At 42.3% G+C, this 15241-nt stretch overlaps 3 protein-coding genes across 5 annotated transcripts in view; 1 reads left to right on the top strand and 2 right to left on the bottom strand.

The window, feature by feature from the left end:
• Positions 1-2903, bottom strand: part of si:dkey-192l18.9 (F-box/LRR-repeat protein 7) — a 28280-nt gene extending 25377 nt beyond the window's left edge. Inside the window, exon 1 of the mRNA XM_008293977.1 lies at positions 2297-2903. Coding sequence (XP_008292199.1) covers positions 2297-2333 — 37 coding nt within the window. The 5' untranslated portion in view covers positions 2334-2903. The remainder of the gene's footprint in view (positions 1-2296) is intronic.
• Positions 2904-3476: 573 nt separating this feature from the next.
• med1l (mediator complex subunit 1-like) lies at positions 3477-10240 on the bottom strand. The gene is made up of 16 exons (XM_008293975.1): positions 10151-10240; positions 8980-9055; positions 8826-8880; positions 8576-8702; positions 8457-8485; positions 8228-8299; positions 8074-8148; positions 6976-7052; positions 6844-6897; positions 6650-6758; positions 6404-6528; positions 6156-6277; positions 5878-6064; positions 5649-5744; positions 5104-5206; positions 3477-4327 (listed from the first exon to the last, which is right to left on the bottom strand). The coding sequence occupies exons 1-16, from the start codon at positions 10238-10240 to the stop codon at positions 4024-4026; spliced, it is 1701 nt and encodes a 566-aa protein (XP_008292197.1). The 3' UTR covers positions 3477-4023.
• A 475-nt stretch (positions 10241-10715) lies between these two features.
• ralaa (v-ral simian leukemia viral oncogene homolog Aa (ras related)) lies at positions 10716-14593 on the top strand. 3 transcript variants are annotated; one of them, XM_008293974.1, is made up of 5 exons: positions 10716-10873; positions 13152-13269; positions 13355-13563; positions 13739-13913; positions 14018-14593. In XM_008293974.1, exons 2-5 carry the CDS (start codon positions 13156-13158, stop codon positions 14138-14140), a joined length of 621 nt encoding a protein of 206 aa, XP_008292196.1. In that variant the 5' UTR covers positions 10716-10873; positions 13152-13155; the 3' UTR covers positions 14141-14593. The 3 variants fall into 3 exon arrangements, with proteins under 3 accessions (XP_008292196.1, XP_008292194.1, XP_008292195.1); XM_008293972.1 differs by having other exon boundaries at positions 13019-13269; XM_008293973.1 differs by lacking the exon at positions 10716-10873 and adding an exon at positions 10956-11185 and having other exon boundaries at positions 13019-13269.
• Positions 14594-15241: the final 648 nt, after the last annotated feature.

The following is a 15241-nucleotide window of genomic DNA, read 5'->3' as shown; positions in this document are numbered from 1 at the left end:
ACAATGCAAATCTGTTTGGCTGCACTGTTTTTTTCTTTTAGTGTACATCTGATGCACTTAAAGTCGTGACAATGGGTGTCGCCAAATCGACCAGGACTAGAACTCTATTGATTTTACACATCAAAGCCACATAAAGACTTTTGTGGCTCCACAGGGGGCTCTACGACATCTGATAAACTGCCTAAATTGGTGTCCTTGAGGTAGCTTTGGTTTAAAAATGAAAGAAGAGAAAGAATCTTGGGATCTGGAGCGAAAAGGAAGCGAGTTTACCACTGAAGCCGCCTCATCTCTGCTAGTAGCTACCAGCTCGGTTTCCACTCCGTTATTGCACCTAATGCTACTTTTCTAAGTAGCTCTGCAGTTAAGCCACAAGTTTGAGCTGCAATAATGGTGAAAACTCATCAAATGCATCCTGAGCGTAAATAAGATTAGCTTAATGATGGGGGAAATGAGACACCATCATCATCATCAGTAAGACCAATCCTATGGCTGTCACGCTCGTGTTTGTCAGATATCAACTACACACCAACATGTTCTTTAATCGTGTTATTCGGCATTGCTGCTGCTGCAGCCTGTGATAGATTATGTTCACCTTAACAGGCTGAATTCCTAGGTGGAGCTGGTCCACATGTTATTTTTAACATCACGAGCTCCAACCTTTTCTCTGCAGTTATTGACTTAGGAAGAGAGCTCATTGGAATGTTATTTATACAAACATTTCTGCTCCGGAGGCCGAAATAATGTGTTGGAGAGAGCCGGACGAGCGGTCTTTTCTGCATAAGTAATGCAGGGGGATTAGACCTCAGATGAAAAATGCATGTGATAGATGGAGATAGGCGGTAACACCAATGTTAATATTTCTGACAAAACGCAGTCAAAGCGCCTGCTTATGGCTTTAAACTGTCCTGCTGAGCCGCTTCCACCATCATTAATGCCACATGTTGGGAGATTTTTATCAGCGCCGTGGCATGAGAGTGAACGGATTCAGATTTTTGGTTATTGCAACGTCATAAAAAGGTAGATTTAAAACGTTTCGGTGGCTTTGAGCTGCATTCCTGGTAGGTGAAACAACTCCTCTCGTTTGTGCATCGACACGCCAACGCTGTGCCTAATTATTGAAGCTAAACATGGAGCTGTTTGATTTTGTTGTGTTGCAAAAAAAAAAAAAAAAAAGTTCATGCTGTGCAAGAAGAATCTGGCATTTTGTTTACTTGTCCTCTAAGAACCCTGCAGCCGAAGCTCCACCCAAAGGCAGCGTTTAACCATCAGCAGATCACAGATACTTGCTTAGATTAATAGTAAATCTATTGATTTTAGGTGTACGCATGAACAAAACATTTAGGAAGTAGTTGCTTCTATACGAGCTATGACACTTTTTAGTCTTGCATTTGTATATTTATGTCTTTTCACAGTACCTGGTGCATATTTTCATACATGCAGGGTTGCACAAAGTGGCTTGAATAACATCAGGCTACGGTGCAAACATCTCAGGAATTGGCTCCCATCAAGATAAGGATGACAAAGTGCCCACAAACACTCACGCCCTTTGACCCACCTCTGCCGAACCTGCACGGATACACTTTTTCTCCCAAAAATAAGCCATAGATCAGGCTACCAGGCGTTGTCTGATGAACTTGCTGCCCTGCCAAGTCAGCTGCTGTTGACTGATGGGGACGTTTGATTTAAACTGACTCACTTCAGGCTAATACCTGTGCTAGACATGTAGCCTCCCTTCAGTTTCTATGGAAGAAAAAAGCACTTAAACTGCTTTTAAGTTAAGCTAAATGGACAATAACATTCAGAGGAGCACAAAACAAGCATTTAATAATGTATTTTCTAACTTTTAAAGACTTTAAAGAGTGTAAATATGACCAGCAGATGTCACCCTCCATCTTGTGTGAGGAATATGAATGTAGCACATCTTTATAAAGTATTTAAAAAAGTAGGTAAATGTGGGTCAAAAGTGGCTGTTAGCTTAATTTCCACACATCCTGAACTAGTTAAACCTTGTTAAACGGCGTTTGGAATGAGTTAAACGCCACACAAAGGGGATAAAACACAAAATTAGCACAATTAAAAGGTATAAGTTAGGAGGAGATGAAGCTAGTTTTAAGCTAGCTAACTGATGTTCAAACTCGAGGAAGCTACACACACAAGAAACTCTTATTTCTGGTTTACTTGGAGGCTAAAGGGGGCAAAAGTGGCAGATAACGGGGACCTAATAGCACCACAGGGGAAGGGAAGAAAGCCGTATATCAAAGTGGAATTAAAATAAAGTTATTAAAGCAGCACTTACCCTCGCTTCCATACTGTTTTCCATTGTTCGCACCCATTTTTGGGAATACATAATCTATCGCGCATAAAAAGATGCAATAAAAAAAATAAAAAAAAGTTTAATTCCAGAGCAAAAGGCAAGTCTTTCCATTAAAGAGACGCTACACAGTCAAAGAGTTTTTTGTGCAGGGCCGCTAGCTCCGACTCCAAATAGTTAATCCAGATGTTGAGCAGAGGACGCCTGAGCATTACGCAAACCTCCAATCCAGACTCCAGCGGTGCAGACTTTTCTATATCTGAACATCCACTCGTGCGCACAGAAAAACACACACACACAAGGAAGAGGAGGAGGAGGAAGAAGGAGAAAAATCTCGATTCGAAGAAGTTTTGGAGTAAACTTTTTGTTTTTTTTTTCTGTGAAAGTGGCCTAAATGGTAAGCAGCTGTTTATCAGGGCTGAGTGCGGGCAATCATAGCGGCCAGACAAACTTGGGGAGGACGCGCAGCTCTCCTCCACTGGATTTAAAGTGACCGCAGACCAGGGAGGGAGATGTGGATGTTTAAAAAAAAAAAAAGAAAAGAAAGATTAGCATAAAGCTGGTCAACACTGTGGCTCAAAGACACTGAAATGACAGCATATTACAATGCATTGTTGGACACAGTTTTTCTTTTTCTTTAAAATGCAAATCCCCTCAAACCACTCTCTCATATCTCAATATTTCTCTAGATTTATTCTTAACCGATCTCAACACATAATACATTCTGAGGATTCAGGCGCCTGCTGAAAGGCGAGAATAGTTCAGCCACACATGTTGGAATGTTTCTATGAATAGAAGTCGTGCAGGTCATCGGATATCCAGAAGTAAAGACGCAGGACAAAACCAGTTGTCTGCTGATGACAGTTGACTTAATATTCTAAATACATGGTGAATTCCTTTCTAAATGCACACCGATCTTCAACACTTGAAGGCCTACGTGGATCTATATTCCCCCTCAAACCTGACTATTTCCCAATGCAAAAAGAGAATTACCCAAATTCCTCTCTGCATTAGATGGCAAAACATTCCTAATGATCTACACACTTGTCACATTTGTGCTTTATTGGTAGATGTCTTGGCTGACACCCAGAAAAAGCACTACTGTGCTCGGCGGTAATCAAGAGATTTTCCACTCCACAGAGGTATTCGACTCCCACACTTTCACACCAAAAGCAGTTTCTTTATTATGAAAAAAATATATTTTCTTAAAAGGAAAAAGTGACTGAGAGCGGCTACCAGCCACACATGATACATTTCAGTGTCCTTGATGTTATTTACGCGTCCTCCGGAGCTATTTTTTATTTTTAATGCGTGGATCTCTAGTTTATTCTTACAAGCCATCAAGAATGCATCATGGACTGTAGCTATGTTTGATTGGCTCACATGGTACCAATCAACTGGGCCCTTGGCTGGCTGAGGTCAAATGCCAAACCTCAAACCTTTACAGCCAGCAATCTCTGCCACACTGGAATGCATAGTAAGAAACACTTTGGTATTCTGCAGGAGATGGATGTGATCATGCGCTCGCAAATTTAACCTTCCGCAGTTACAAATCAGCATCTCTAAAGGCGTAACAGCCAACAAAAGGACCGAATACAGAGTAAGTGCTACATGTGTCCTGTTTAAGCTGATCTGTCAAAAACAGCTATTTAACGCATTAAAAAAAGATTCTGTGTCGCCTCACATGCAGGTTTAGTTCTGACAGTTGCTCATCAAGGGTGGGAACACACCCACGGGAGCAAGTGGTTGACAGGAGAGCTCGTATGTATTTCAGGAAGAAGCTTGGATTTGACTACAGCATGGGCAAAGCAAGCTGAAGCAGAAACATAGAAGCCGTCCTCTGGCACGAGTGAACTCTGAGAGAACGTGTCCGAGCCTCGGTCGGTGTCCCAGTTGGAAGCCCAGTGGTCATTTTGGGCTTCTGTGGTGGCCGGGCGCCTGGGAGAAAGTGGGGCAGAGGTGATCTCCTCTAGCTTGCTGTATAATGTCTTCATTGTCACAGGAATGGACATACACCTGAATGGAGGGGGGAAAGAAAACAAATCTGAGGAAAATCAGGCTGAAGCTAAAAATGGAAACATGGCAGGGTTTCTGCACCGACTTTAGGCTACATCCAAGCTAATTTTCATTTTGAAAAACGCACAACTTCTGCCACGTTTACGCCTGGCGTCCGCACTGCTCTGGAGTTTAAGGATCCCTAAAATGGAGACGCTTGGAAACACCGCTGACCCTATTTTAGCTTGAAAACTCCGGGGTTGCATTTCAGTCTGGATGGAGACTTTAGGAAACGATGACGCAGACACCCATGTTCACTTTCTGATTGGGCCTTACTGTCATTGCATTCGCTTCCAGATTCATCACACTCCTATCAAATGGCCCATTTATGGAAGAAAGCGAATACATCAACCTCAGCTGCCAGTGGTTGATTCAGTACAGAGGAAAAACAATGAAGCTGCAGGTGCTGCGGACCTTGTTGAGGATGCAGTTAAGGAAATCTTTGGCCTTACTTTTCACCATTGCTGCTCTATAAACCGGCACCCACATGACACACTGCTATGTGATTAGCTTTTTCATATGTGTGAGATTATTTCTGAAATGGAGCTAAAATGCTCATCTGGATTCCCTTTAAAACACCATTTATGAAACAAACATGTTAGCGTGAATGTAGCCTTACACTTTTCAGGTGACATTTACATTTTTAAACCCTTGATTTTGCCAACACACCACACTGAAGCCCATCATTTGCACCTTCTTAAACCTACAGAAGGAACAGCTGTGTGATGAAAACATACCTCTTCATAACCGTGGCGATGTATTCGTCTATGAAGGGATCATATGTTCCTGCTCCCAACAAGCGGCAGGTAATCTCATGAGGACTGGGTACGTCCACCAGCACTGTGGACCCAAACGCACCAGTCAGTCTGAATACAGCTGCCATTGACATTATCTTAAATTATTGGCATTATTCCTTAAAACAAAACCGATTACATAAAGCTATGCTGTTTTTACAGACTCTCACAAACTGGCATTAAGGCTGCATCTATAAAATGTTAGGAAACACTGAAAAATAGACCTTTTGATTCAACCAAGAGTCTGTAAACCAAAAGACATCCAGTTAATTATTAAAAATGACAAAGAAAGGCATCACACATTTGACAAGCAGGAACTGATCTGGCACCTTTGCTTGAAAATTATTACAAGGATTGACCACCAAAATTGATGCCAGTGCTAATTTTCTGTTAATTAATCAACTAATTATTGCAGCACTACTTGATACTTATCAGATGTTGAGGTTCAGAACGTCTAATCTTTGTAAAAAAATAGTCTGTGTGCTCACAAACAGTCAGGGAGTCGGTGTTGGGTCGGTGGAAGGTCACAGAAAAGCTGGTGTCGGACTCCGGAAGGACTTCGAAGCACTGATCGCAAACCGAACCTGATGGGATTGATCAATCGGGTGTTACGTAACCAACAATAAATCAAATGTTTGCTGCACACTTGGCAAGAAAGATCATCTCCACATGGGCTGTGATTCTGTGGCGTTAAACTCCTCCTACCTGGACCGGCGCCCCGGACGGAGAAGCAGCTCCTCAGCAGGGTGTTGATGGCACACTGGTGACGCAGCACATCCAGGAGGGCCGGCACGTGAGCGGGGTGGGTGAAGGCAACGCTGTCCACCACAATCCCTCTGTGAGTGGGCGCATCCCAGGCAGCTCCAGGGAGGACATAACTGTGCATCAAACCACCAGGAAGAGGCTGGACGCGCAAGAATCGATTAGTTAATAACATAATAAGCAAGCTTGAAACAAACACTTTTAGTTTATTCAAGCAAAGAGCGCGTACATACCACTGTGAAAATATTCTCCTGTGCATCTAATGTCTCCCAGTGGCTGTTTGCACTCGGTGAACCTCCCATCAGAAGCTTGGGTAAGGGTGCCCACTGCAGGTCAACATCTGGTACAGTCATGGCTATGAAATATCACAGAGAAAGAAAAGAGTGAGTGCTCTGATTAAAATAAAAATCATGCTCACATTATGTGTTAAAATAAATTTTAAATGTGTATATTTTCTACAATATTTACAGTGATAATGTACCAGTGATTTGGCTGAGCTTCTGTACAAAAGACAACCTCATTGGTATCTCTGGCTGCAGTCTGAGCAGGAAACAGGCCGGCAGCGTCTCATTTGGCACCTCGCTCATCGGAGCAAACACAGGATGGCTGCCGCGGGACACAATTTTTACGCCATTAACACCACCAGCAACTGACATTCACACTCGCCGCAGGATGCAAAAATGAAAAGTGTCCCGCCGGGTGAGAGATTAAAACAATAGCACACTACCCCTGGAAATCCAGCTGCCAGATCACAGACGCCATCTGAAGCCAGTGAGACACGCTGCTGGTACCTACGGTAACCTGGGCCGCCTGGATGGCTTCTATGTCTGTCGTTTCTTTAAATACAAGAGCTTTTCTTTATTTAGAACAGAAATAAACCCGTCTACTAGCAAAGCATATTCAGTTAAGAATGCAACTTACGTGCATCTAGTGTCTCCATTGGAGGGACATAGAACTGGACAGTCAAAGGACAATCTAGAACAAAGACATTTAATCAACTTACCATTTAAAAACAATTAAACAGATGCATAACTGATATTCTTCTATCTGTACCTTCTTTTCCTGTGCTTAGATATCCAGTCGTGGCATTGTTAATCATGTCCATCTTGGGGTCACAGTGCATCGGTGCCCTGAATGCAGAAAAAAAAAACTGTGTTGTATTATGGCTGCTATTGAATTATTCCCTTTATCTGATTAATCTGATGATTATTTTCTCAATCCTTTAGGGCAGGAGACATAAGAAAGTAGTAAAAAAAAAAATCCCCTGAAATTGCCATTTTAGTCAAATATGAGTAAAAACCCACATTTTATTGATATTACTGCTTTAAAAAGTGCAAATAATTTGATTAGCAATGTAGATAATTTTGTTTTGATGGGTCAAATCAGTTTCTTTGCGAAACCCAATGACCTGAATCAGCTGTCCTCTCTTTTGACGAATTGACTGCCACCGAAAAAAACTAATTTACCAATAAATTAGGGGATATTCAATCTGATAACTTGATCTGTTTATTGGTTAATTTCAAATAAATATCAAAGCTACCGCTAAGAATCTTGGTGACGTCTCTGGTCAGTGTTTCACCATCATGCTACAAAGCAGTTTTCTTTAGTTAAGAAATATCACTATAATCTAATACATCTTGTCTTCTCCAGATCTCAAACTATCAATTCATCGTTTTATTTTCTCCCATTTAGATAACTGTACCTCCCTCTACACCTTTCTCAATCACGTTGCTCTACATCAATTACAGTTGGTCCAAAACGCAGCTCCCAGGCTATTAACTAAAAACTAGTTACATCCCTTTATTGGCTTTCTGTAAAAATTAGAACAAACAATAAAACAGCAGGACCTTGCCCCCAGTAAAATGCCTAATCTGTCCATTCCTCATTCTATTCCTGGACTGGTTAACACCAAAGGTGACTGCACATTTGCTGTTTTAGCTCCAACTCTCCAAAAAATCCATCTGATTTGCTGAAACTGTTTTTGGCAGCTTTTCAAAAACCATCTTCATTAGCAAACCCTTTTTCCATCTCTGTCTGGTTTGTCTCAGTGCTGTTTCATATTAGTTTGTGTGTGAAGCACCTTGAGAGTGTAAAAGTGCTGAATAAATAAAGCTTTAAATCAGTTTTGCGGATTCTTGTTTTGTCACGAACCTTTGAAAACGGGACATATGCTGCAAGTCTTTCCAGAGGTGCTGTAGAGATGCCAACAATTTTAATTTTAATTCACTGAGAAAAAAAATAAAGAAGTGTTAGAAACAACTAAAACACCACAAGAAACTGTAAATCATATATTAAGAGCAGGTACTTGTTTCCATGGATGCTGTACTGGACGAAGAGGCCTCCCAGCCTTTTGGAGAAATCAGCAAAATGTTTGCGCCTATGTGAATCGCCAAAAAGCAATCAGAATGTTCAGCTCAAACACCTTAATCACTTAAATGATGCCGTCATTTATCTCTGTAGTTTAGGGGATAACGGTACTGCTTACTGCAAGCGAAATGTCAAAACGTTTAATTTAGCATCGCTCCGGCGCTTACCTCAGCAGCTGAAGAAGAGACTTGCTGGGCTGCAAGACAATTTCATTTTATTAGCATGCAGAGAAAAAAGGGGAGGAGAGCTTCAGATTGGATCTCGAGAAACATTACAGTCCACTTACAGCAGGGAGTCGTCCATGAGGGGCCACCTTTACCTCCTCCACTCCTCCGCCCGGCAGCAGCAGCACTTCCAGGTAGAACAGGTCGGCTGTCAGGTAGCACGCGGCCTCGGTGAAGTGGAAACCCATTCTTGGGGAGGGGGGGAAATGGGAATATGAATCATAATGTGTCATATATGTCAAAAGCAAAGCTGCGCCATAACAGAAAACAATGAAAGGGAGATCTGGTCGAGATATAAAGTGAAATTTTCACCCGTATCGTTTGGCAATCCTCTCCAGACGGGACCTCATGACGTTCATAGAGGACACTGAAATGCATAGAGGCTCAGTTATTTACAGTAAAATTTAAAAAAAAGGTTAATCTATTCACATCCAAACACAGAATCATTGGAATATTGTTTGTTTACCATCAAACTCTTCCTGGAGTCTTTCCAGGGATCTAACCAGTGGCTCACAGGGTTTGGATTCATCTCTGGATTTCTCCTATTATGGGACAAAGAGGAGGAGAAAAAACAAAACAATGGCCCAGTTGTGTGGCAATGGGAGTCTTGTATAAACACTCTTTGGTCCTGTCTGCCCCATGCCGCCAGGCAGGCAACGCAAACAGCATGACACCACAGCAAGGGGAATGTTGACTTTTGGATGCTATGCACTTTGGGATGGGTCATGTTTAATAAAAACAACATTTTTGGATGTTGGTGTGAGAGAATACATTGTGCGCTGCCCTCTACACTTAGACTTCGAGCACTATAAAAGTCCTCTTCATGCTCATTGTTGGCAGAGGATTGCATGACCAGCCCTGGATGTCTTATCCCTTTGGACCACACATCACTTCAGACCACCAAGTAATCAAGTTTCTCGAGCAGACTCCAGAGACTGACCGCTGCCAAGCTCCACTTTGTATTAATCCACAAGTATTATCTACCCCGCTGCTCCACCCGTGACGAATCTAAAGAAAACTAACCCACCCTCTCCTCACAGAACCTCTGCACACAAGTTAGCACAGCAGGGTTAAATACATACGAAACAGGACCTTTTAAAGCTTTTTCGCTGCATGTGAAAGGTTGCATCTTTGGATTACTAAAACTTAAGCCTAAGAGTACACATCTGCATCTTCCAGAGTGTTCAGCATAAAGGAAAATGACTAAAGCCAGCAGCAAACAGAACCGTGTTTTGATTCAGGGCTTTACTACGAACACTGCGCCATGCGGCCGACGAGTGAATCCAAGTCAAGATGTGATAAGCGTCCATGCAAAAGCTGCTGATCAAACAACAAAGGCTCGTGTGTTCCAGGATGAATGATCTCATTCTGAGTGCATCACCACACCTAGTTCCTGATTCACACCACATCATCACATTAGACGAGCCGTCCGGTGACAAGTCCAATCATTGTTTCTCATGCCATCAACACTTGTCCTGCCTGCACAAACCAGGAGGAAAACTTTCAAATAACCCTGTCGGTAGAAGTCCTGGGTGATCTCCGTCATTTGCATAGAAAGGCCGGGTGGAGGGGGGAGCTAAGCAAATAGTGGAAGTGATAAAAACAAATGGAATAGAAGAAAATAGGAAATGTCTCACCATGCATCTCCGGATGAGCTGAAAAGTCTCATTCCAGGTCTTCTCTGCAAACTTCACATGTAGGGTAGACATTACGGCCTTTTTCTTCATCACTGAAGCAAAAAAAAGAAGAAAATTCATACACATCTTTGTGCCTTTTTCTCAATTTTAAGCTATTTGAACACATTATCTCAACTGTGGACTCCCATTTTTATTATTAAAAATTAACAGTCATTTGTGTGATTGGTTTAAATGATTAAAAATTATAATTAGAGGGGGGGAAAACTACATTACCTGGCGTCTAAAAGTCTATTTCGCTCCTCTCTTGAGCAAACGTGCCACCATTTATGCGGATTAGCTAATTAATCAATTAGCACCTTCAATTCACTCCCCCTAATCTAATTTGTAACTATGACGCAAATGAGCACAATAACTCGTAAATTATGTCATTATTAATTACTGTATTTTTTTTTTATTTTATATGTGATATATAAATGTTATATTCGTGGGTAAAAGTAAAACTGAGTGTTGTCTGGTTCTCCCAGGCGGGCGGGCGTTGTCAGACGGAGCCAAGCCCACAGGACGTGCAGGCAGTCTGCTGCTAACAGCTACCAGCCAAGTCTCTGGAGTTAGCTAGCGAGCTAGCCATGAGCTAACACCTAGCTAGCTGAGTCTTTTCATCTTGCCACCATAACTCAGCCTTCGTCAAACGCTTTGCCAAGGGGAACGCTGCTTAAACTACCGGTAGGTGATGTTATCCCCGCATATGGCGCGTGTGTAGCGGCTCTCGCCGGCCGCGTTTGCCCCCTTTTCGCGTCGCATCATTTAGTTGTGATTAGCTGCTTGTTATCGCTCGCTAGCCTTTTCGCCTGTGTTTGTGTGGCCAGCCACCTTTTAGCCTGCTAGCGAGGAAGCTGCTGAGTTGGGCAGGCATCGACCGAACATCTGTTGCTGGGTGTCCTATTTTAAAACATTTTGTCCCGTGTGCGCTATTCGAGCCCCCAGCTGCCCCCTGAACGTTAATTAAAGGTCAGCTGGCGTTTACCTGCCCCGGAGGTGAGTTAGCTTGTTAGCCACATCGCCCACTTTGTCAACCTGCTAGCTAGTTTTACTGGCAGTTAAAATGCCAGCAGCTAACTTGCTAATAAGTTAAATATTTGGAGTCTTTGTTATTTGGGATATTGCTCGACTGTTATTGTAACAACCAGGCAAAATGGTCGCCGGGTCAGCTAATACACAGATCTTATCATATTATTAGCATGCTTGTCTTATTAGCGTCATTTAGATGCCAGATTATGATACGTTGATTAATTTGTTAGTTACACGGATGTGGTGACGTTACATGCCAACATGAGTGGCCATGATTGAGATGTAAATATGCGGTTTTGTCATTGGATTCACCTGCTCATCTCCTCTAGACACATTCACTATCTCGATCGAGTAACTTTGTTTAGAGATTGTTGTATTTTAAACAGATCTAAAAGCCCTGAACTGTGACCAGATGTCCATTTTCACAGCTGCTGTTTTCACTTTCACTTAAAACTAGTTGTTATTTTCTGGTTTTAAATAGGTGGAGTCACACGATATTACCTTTCATTACTTTACATTGACTTTCAGTGCATTGTGTTAATTTGTGTAATGACGTCCTGGCTGCATTCCCGTGTTTATCCCTGATCACCCCTCCAGAGGTCTGTGTTGTTGGCCTCCTCCAGGAAAAGGCCTGAGCACACACACACTTCTGCACATCATGCTTTTCCCATAGTCTCCTTGGACAGTCCAGCTATGGGAAACTGACCACTAAATCGCTTCAGCATGTGTCAGATTTTTATCCACTCCTGTCAAAGATCGGGATATATCGCCAGATGTTACCTAGAAGCTTTAAAAAAGTTTTATGTCTGGGCTAAATGGATTTAACATGTCCCTGTTGGGTTAGTGGAATTTGCCTGCTGTTTGTCACGATGTAAGGTAGTTAACTTTGCATATCCAGATGTCACCTACAAGCAGGTTGCAAATATTCTTGTGAAACTCCTGATAGCGGTGCGTTCACAGGATAGCTCACTGAGTTGTCAGTTTGCTCATCTGTAAGGGGATTTTCTCTTTAAGCCTTCCTGTAAGTTGCAACGATTAATCCATTAGTTGTCAACTGTGAAATTAATCACAAACTGTTTTGATAATCGGGTGTTTTTTAAGGGGAAACACAGTCAAAATTCTCTCATTTCAGCGTCTTAAATTTGAGTATTTTCTGTTTATTTTCCTCCTTTATTGTAGTAAACTGAATATAATTAGGTTGTGGACAAAACAACACATTTGAGGATGTTGTCACGGGCTTTGGGAAACACTCATGGACCATTTTCTGACATCCAAACAAGTATTCAAATTATTCAAGAAGATAATTGACATGTTCAGGAAATAATTGTTAGTTGCAGCCCAGACATCTGAAATGATCACTCAAAGAATTCCTGCCTTTTTATATATGAAAAAGAATAATTACTGCGATCAATAAGATCTATTTCTGTGACTTTTTTGACATTGCAAAGAGTAAAAAGTAAAGAAATTTCATTAACACTTGCTTGTGATATTTGTGCAGACGTATTAAGTTTAAATCTACAGTTCTGTTCCTTCAATCCAGTGCCAGTGGTTATCACGTTGCATTTGCTGCAGTCTCAGTAGGGTGTAGACGATCACTCATTCCCGGCACTACGTTTGTGGTGCGATGGCAGTTTCTCCTATTTAAACATTTTACAGTGGTGGAAATTTATTGCTGTGATGGGTATGCAGTGTAGCTGCAGAAATGGAACCTGGAGGCTTCGGAAATCATGATGCAACGTCTTAGGATTCTTTCTCTCTCTCTGTTTTTTTTTTTTTTTTCTTTCTTCTTCTTCTCCGCAGGAATTATCATTCAGCCCTTTGTTTCACCTGGAATCCCCGGACTGATTTTTTCCGGTCTTCATTTCACAATCCCTCCTCCTCCCGCCGCCTTGAACTTTTCTCCCTTTGACACTTAACGTCTCTTGGTACACAGAGCCATGGCAGCTGCGAAGCCAAAAGGGCAGAACTCTCTAGCCCTTCACAAAGTGATTATGGTGGGAAGTGGAGGAGTGGGGAAGTCAGCCCTCACTCTCCAGTTCATGTATGATGAGGTGAGCAATTTGACATCACCGCAGTCCAGTAAATTCGAGCTTCTCTTTTCGGCACAGTGAGTGACGTCTTCTTTCTCCTTCCCAGTTTGTTGAAGACTACGAGCCCACTAAAGCCGACAGCTACAGGAAGAAGGTGGTGCTGGACGGTGAGGAGGTGCAGATTGACATCCTCGACACAGCTGGACAGGAGGACTACGCAGCCATCCGGGATAACTACTTCCGTAGTGGCGAGGGCTTCCTCTGCGTATTTTCCATCACAGAGCTGGAATCATTTGCAGCAACAGTAGACTTCAGGTGCAGACGCGCAGATTGTTCTAATGAATCCCTCGAACATCCATTAGGATTTAATGACAGCTGTTCTTCCTCTGCTTCACATTTTCATTGGGTTTGGGTTTCATTGTTTGAAGTCTGCTTAAAGAAGTGCGAGTCTGTTTATTTACACAATTCAGTGACTTTTCCTGTTCCGCAGAGAGCAGATCCTGCGAGTGAAGGAGGACGAGAACGTGCCCTTTCTCCTGGTCGGTAACAAGTCGGACTTGGACGACCGACGGCAGGTCAGCGCGGACGAGGCCAAGGCACGTGCCGAGCAGTGGGGCGTGTGCTACGTGGAGACTTCTGCCAAAACCCGTGCCAATGTTGACAAGGTTTGTTTAACTGGCTAAACACAAGCACGAACAAATGAGTTGCTGGAGAAGCATGAACCTTTTGCCCCTTTTTTTGTGTGTGTGTGTGTGTGTGTTTTTAACAGGTGTTTTTCGACCTGATGAGAGAGATCCGGGCGAGGAAAATGGAGGACAGCAAAGAGAAGAACGGGAAGAAGAAAAGTAAAAGTTTGGCCAAGAGAATTAGAGAGAGATGCTGTATTTTATAGTCGTTAAAGAGAGCAGGCTAGCTGCTTGTGTACATATACATTTCTCAGACTTTTGCATTTATTTTGTGCCCATGCCTGACCATGACTTTCTGCTCCTGGCTACCAGGACATCTGACCATGTGTCAGGAAGTAGTAAGGTGGCACTCCATACACCATTTATAGCTCTAACTTTTTATGTGCTGACACTCCAAATAATTTATGTACTCTCTCTCTCTCTCTCTTACTCTGACCACATTACCAGAGTGTAATAAATGGATGGTGTTTTAATTTAGGCCTAAGCTTGACAAGAGGCTAAGCCCTGAAATGTTCCAAAACCTTTTATTGTAAAGTTTGATGTGTATAATATATTCAGACAACTGTGCAGTGCAAGTTTCAAAAGAAAAGACAGACTGAAAGTGTCAGAGCCAAGGTTTTAAATGGGGGAAAGATGTTAAGTTGAGCTAAAAAAAAAAACAAAAAAAAGATGCTGGAAAGCCCCAAACCCGAAAAAAAAAAAAAAAAAAATGCTGGAAAGCCCCAAACCCGTGTAATTAATCCACCATCTTCGTTAGGGGCAGCTAACAGCAGCGTAGTGTCAACCCCAGAGTTCATCAAGTGCCACCGAGGAAATGTACATTTGCACTGGTGAACCCACGAAAACATTTCGATCGAAAGACCGTCGCATTATCGAAGCCAGAGCCGAAATTTGATGCCATTCCTGTTTGTCGTTTTACACCTCAGTTTTACTAGATGGTTATGGACACTTACTTCTTACCTGTCAAGTTTTTTTTTTTTTTCTCTCTCTCTCCTCCTCTCTCATGTCAACCAGTGTAAGATAAGCGCACCATGTCTCCATTTTTGTTTCCCTCCCGACATTTCAGTCACTTTGTCCAGTCTCCTCAAATGCACAAGCAACATCCATCATTACCCTTAAATCTGCGAGGGATGTTACTACACTTGAACTTTTTTCAATTCTAACATTTCAGAAGTTTTACCTCACTCGGCTAATGACTCTCCATTGCCTTGTTTTGCGATTTTAAAAAAAAGAAGAACGGAATCCCTGGTGCTCTGATAAAAGGCGATTCCATAACACTACATCCTTTACATGCTGTTTTGACACAT

Source organism: Stegastes partitus, unplaced genomic scaffold (genome assembly GCF_000690725.1).
Source record: "Stegastes partitus isolate 25-593 unplaced genomic scaffold, Stegastes_partitus-1.0.2 Scaffold927, whole genome shotgun sequence".
Taxonomy (NCBI): domain Eukaryota; kingdom Metazoa; phylum Chordata; class Actinopteri; family Pomacentridae; genus Stegastes; species Stegastes partitus.
Note: the sequence above shows the minus strand (reverse complement) of the source record. Positions and strands in the feature narration are given on the sequence as shown.

What these genes read in the sequence shown, in the direction of transcription:
- med1l (XM_008293975.1), bottom strand. Translation starts at nt 10,240, where the DNA reads ATGAAGAAAAAGGCCGTAATGTCTACCCTACATGTGAAGTTTGCAGAG. An exon ending in CTCATGGACGACTCCCTGCT is followed by an intron (nt 8,486 to 8,575) that starts GTAAGTGGACTG and finishes ATTGTCTTGCAG; the next exon opens with CCCAGCAAGTCTCTTCTTCA. An exon ending in TGGCAGCTGGATTTCCAGGG is followed by an intron (nt 6,529 to 6,649) that starts GTAGTGTGCTAT and finishes GTCCCGCGGCAG; the next exon opens with CCATCCTGTGTTTGCTCCGA.
- ralaa (XM_008293974.1), top strand. Translation starts at nt 13,156, where the DNA reads ATGGCAGCTGCGAAGCCAAAAGGGCAGAACTCTCTAGCCCTTCACAAA. An exon ending in TCCAGTTCATGTATGATGAG is followed by an intron (nt 13,270 to 13,354) that starts GTGAGCAATTTG and finishes TCTCCTTCCCAG; the next exon opens with TTTGTTGAAGACTACGAGCC. An exon ending in GCAGCAACAGTAGACTTCAG is followed by an intron (nt 13,564 to 13,738) that starts GTGCAGACGCGC and finishes CCTGTTCCGCAG; the next exon opens with AGAGCAGATCCTGCGAGTGA.